The 4,007-nt window shown below is 37.4% G+C and overlaps 1 protein-coding gene across 1 annotated transcript; it reads left to right on the top strand.

Moving 5' to 3' along the window:
• Positions 1-706: 706 nt before the first annotated feature.
• On the top strand, positions 707-3,470 carry LOC123306995 (putative exonuclease GOR). Its single transcript, XM_044889196.1, has 3 exons — positions 707-766; positions 1,618-1,930; positions 2,332-3,470. The coding sequence occupies exons 1-3, from the start codon at positions 707-709 to the stop codon at positions 3,468-3,470; spliced, it is 1,512 nt and encodes a 503-aa protein (XP_044745131.1).
• Positions 3,471-4,007: the final 537 nt, after the last annotated feature.

Below are 4,007 nucleotides of genomic sequence, written 5' to 3'. Positions count from 1 at the left end.
AATTATGATTTATAGGTTCAAATTGAAATTCTTTCGAGGATAATGGAAGAATGTTCGAGAATTTATGCATGTGCTGAAACGAGAATTGCGTAGAAATAACTGAATAATATTATGAATAAAAGAGACAATCAAAATAGAATTTTATTAGGTTTCGAAAAATATGTTTTAAACTATTCTAATTATTCAACTAAGTTCTTCTTATATCAAAATTTTTCCTTCATGTAAGATTCTGTTATTTGTTCCTTTATGATTTTATGCCATCTGAGTCTAATTTGTCATGAAAGTATTGTTGTAAATTTTCTTGATTCTATTCACTTTTCTTTTTGATATTAATTTATGAGTTGTTCTTATTCTATTCAGATTATGCGTTACATACTCAATTCAATACTGTTTGTATTGACCGCTGAAATCTGACATGCACCCTTTCTCATCTTTAGTACCTGGAACTTTCTTATATTAACGAGCTGTCATTTGACAAATGACCAATCCACCCAAAATTTTTGGAAATAATTGAAGGGGTAGGTACCTGATGACCTGCGTATTAAGCAATTAGACATTGCAAAAATTTTGCCTATCCCATATAAAGGGCCCAAAGAGGGTTCTTCAGATCATTCTTCGCTTGGTATACTTGTGATACAGAAGTGTTCTTAGTTGTGAGAAAAATTCAACGTGTTGTGATTTTTGTGATTTTTTCGATTTTGTCAAGATGTATCATCCAGATTTTTCAGCGTACGGCAGGCCAGCTATGTTTTTCGATCGCAGAGGGGTAAGTAAATTTTTGTTTGAACATTCATTGACGTTGAAAATATGTCGAATCGTTACGCCGAATTTGAATTCTTGAAATACATCAAAACTTTAATATTTTTTCTTTCTATCATTTGTCATTTTCGAATATTCGAATACGTACATGCGTACTACAGCCAATTTGAGTGAGTGCCAAAATTCCCAATAGTTCATGAAACGGCCGCTGAAGTATTTCTTGAAATATATCTGTCATTTGTCATTTTCAAATTTCGAATATTCGAGGTACATGCGTATTGTAGCCAATTTGACTAAGTGCCAAAATTCCCAACAGGGCCGAACAGCTCTTCAGCACAGAACAGACCCACTTGACTTACTTTATGCTCTTCAGATACTCAGTCTGTGTAAAGTTGTGATACAGAAATGTTCATTGTACGAGAATTTCTCCGTGTTTTGCTTCTTTCATTTTCGTCGAAATGTCGATGTTCGTTCAAGAAACTCGATTCCTTGATATTTTACAGTATGATAGCCAAGCGACGCAAAAGCCTATTTGAACAAGAAATTTTTTTCATGGCAACAGTCTGTATCTTTCAAACCGAGTCGATTCGTAAAAAATGGTAAAGGAAAAAATTGTTTATTTTGACCTCGAGAATCTACTGTTAGAATAATTTTCCAACTTCTTCCAAAATAATTGACATAGCCCAGTAAACCTCACCATGAAAAATTCATTACTTTTTCAGTAAATTGAGATGATTCAATTCAATTCAGCGTTTTGAAAATTCGGTCTTCCAACAACAATCATCCGGATTCTTGCGTCAATTAAATAAAAGTTTGATTTATTCTGTGTCCCATACTAATCTTGAATTTTTTTTCCAGAATTTGGTACAGCCACCAGTTTGGCACACACCCCAGTTCTTACAGCCACCGATTCTCCATCCCAGACAACAGTTTCATCAGAATATTCCTGATGAAGCTACCATCAGTCTTCATTACAATAATGTGCAGCAACCTAACGTCTATGAAGTGAACGGTACCACCTATTACGGAACTGCCAACAGTCATATGGCTTCAGCTTCGGCGAATAGGCACCACAGAAGACCTTTGCCTGAAGAATGTGAAAATGTCAAGGATGAGAAAAGAATCAGGAGGCACCACAACGATGGTCAACGTCGGCATTCAAGTTTTTACGGTAAGTCGACCACTCTGGAATTACAAAAATAATGATATTATGTATGATTAGAACCAGGAGGGAAAGTTCTTCAGTTCACAAGTTTCATGCTTGTAACTATTAGTTTCGAGACTTTTTGAATTGGTCTCAAGACTTGAAAGATTCAGGGTTCAATGTTGAAATACCTTTCATAATATACAGTCTTTTCTTTTCAAAATAAGGTGGCTCAAATGACAGTATCTTAATATGACATCTTTGAAAACCTGCAGACTCTTTACCCACCGCTGAAAGTGCATAGGTACATCATAGAGCCTTTTTTTCTTTTCGCTATCTAATCTTCAAAATCCTCTAGATCCCTGACCATTTTTAACACTGAGATTCAGCGTCATTGGCGTATTCATCAATCAACTTTTATTTTCCAGAAAAACAATCTGATGTTGGCTCACCGAGGTGTCCCCAGCAGCAGAGGCCGAACACAAAGAAATGTAAGAAGCCATTCCCTAATGTGTACAAGCCGATTCGCTCGGCAAGGGACGAACGACCATCAGATTGTGGTGCCAAAGAAAGGAATAACCCCCCTAGGGTGGAAGCCGCTGTTTCGCCAGTGTTCGGATTGACCGAAGAACGACTGTACAACCTCCTCATCCAGTTCACCGTAGCTCCGGAGGATCTGTTTTCCAATGGTTTTCCACAGGTGGATAAGGTTAAGAACCAAGTCCGCCTGTACAAACACTGTTTCGGAAAACCTTTCAGGATCCCGAAGAGATTGGCTGGTATTGAGGAGGATTTTGATCGGAATTCACCGACCGCAGTTGAGAGGACCTGCGTTCGGTGTAACGATCAGTTCTTCGTCAACGAGAACGGTTACTTGACGAAACAGCAGTGCTTCTACCACTGGGGGAAAATTTCGTACTGTCGCCATACATGTTGCGAAAACACTCCGGGATCCAAAGGTTGCACTTCGTCAAAACACCACGTCTGGAACGGTACAGTGGCGGGGATCAACGAGCCCCTGCAAGATTTCATAAGCACAAAACGCAGCAAAAAAGCGGAACGCAAGGTTTTCGCTGTAGACTGCGAAATGTGCTACACCGTGCGAGGCTTGGAACTTTGCAGGGTAACCGTTCTGGGTTTTGATGGTGCCACGGTGTACGATTTTTTTGTGCAACCGGAGGAAGAAGTTGTGGACTACAACACTAGATTTTCCGGAGTGACCGAAAGTGACGTGTATGGGGCAAAGTCAAAAACATTCCAAGAAGTGCAAAACGATTTATTGAACATTATCCACGAGGACACCATTCTGATAGGACACGCGTTGGACAACGATTTGCGAGTGCTTAAACTGGTCCATTCTAAAATTGTGGACACGTCGCTCATTTTCCCTCACGAACGCGGTTTTCCCTTCAGGAACTCCTTAAAACAGTTAATGTCAGTTCATCTGAACAAGGCAATTCAGACATCCGATCATGGACATAGTCCATATGAGGATGCTCTGAGTTGCTTGGAGCTGATAAAGTTCAAAATAGAACTGTACTACGCTGAGAGACGTCTCACAATTTAAGAAGAGACCAGTTCGCAAGATCTTGTCCAACAGTTCCGTGATCCTCATCCTGATTTATGTATATAGGTACAACACATGTGATATAAAACTTAAATTTTTATGTATATATTTCAATATTTGATATGATCTCAGTATATGTTAGCTAATTGTTAATTCAATTCGTTGTGTTACTTTCAAACTGACCGCACTTGTGTATATATGTTTATATTTCAAATAAATCTTTGTTTTCAAATTGAATTAGGACATTTCAATCTATTACCAAACTTTTGATAGCAAACAGTTTAAAAAATGTCTAAATTAGTTTCATATGATTACTATAAAGATGTTCCTAAGCGTATATAAAAACAAACTGATTTTAAAACAAAATTGTATGAATGAATACAATTTTATATCGACAATTTTGTCATTTTTACTTATGGACAAATTTCTATCTATCACCGTCCACTATTTGTATATAATTGTAAATATCTACTTTTTTATGTTAATCTTAAGTTCCAATCATGGCTGTGCTGTCAATGTACAAATTATTTTATGAAT

Source organism: Coccinella septempunctata, chromosome 2, assembly GCF_907165205.1.
Source record: "Coccinella septempunctata chromosome 2, icCocSept1.1, whole genome shotgun sequence".
NCBI classification, from domain to species: domain Eukaryota; kingdom Metazoa; phylum Arthropoda; class Insecta; order Coleoptera; family Coccinellidae; genus Coccinella; species Coccinella septempunctata.
Note: the sequence above shows the minus strand (reverse complement) of the source record. Positions and strands in the feature narration are given on the sequence as shown.

Coding starts and splice junctions, on each gene's coding strand:
- LOC123306995 (XM_044889196.1), top strand. CDS start 707: ATGTATCATCCAGATTTTTCAGCGTACGGCAGGCCAGCTATGTTTTTC. Junction 767..1,617: donor TGTTTTTCGATCGCAGAGGG/GTAAGTAAATTT, acceptor TTTTTTTTCCAG/AATTTGGTACAGCCACCAGT. Junction 1,931..2,331: donor TCGGCATTCAAGTTTTTACG/GTAAGTCGACCA, acceptor TTTATTTTCCAG/AAAAACAATCTGATGTTGGC.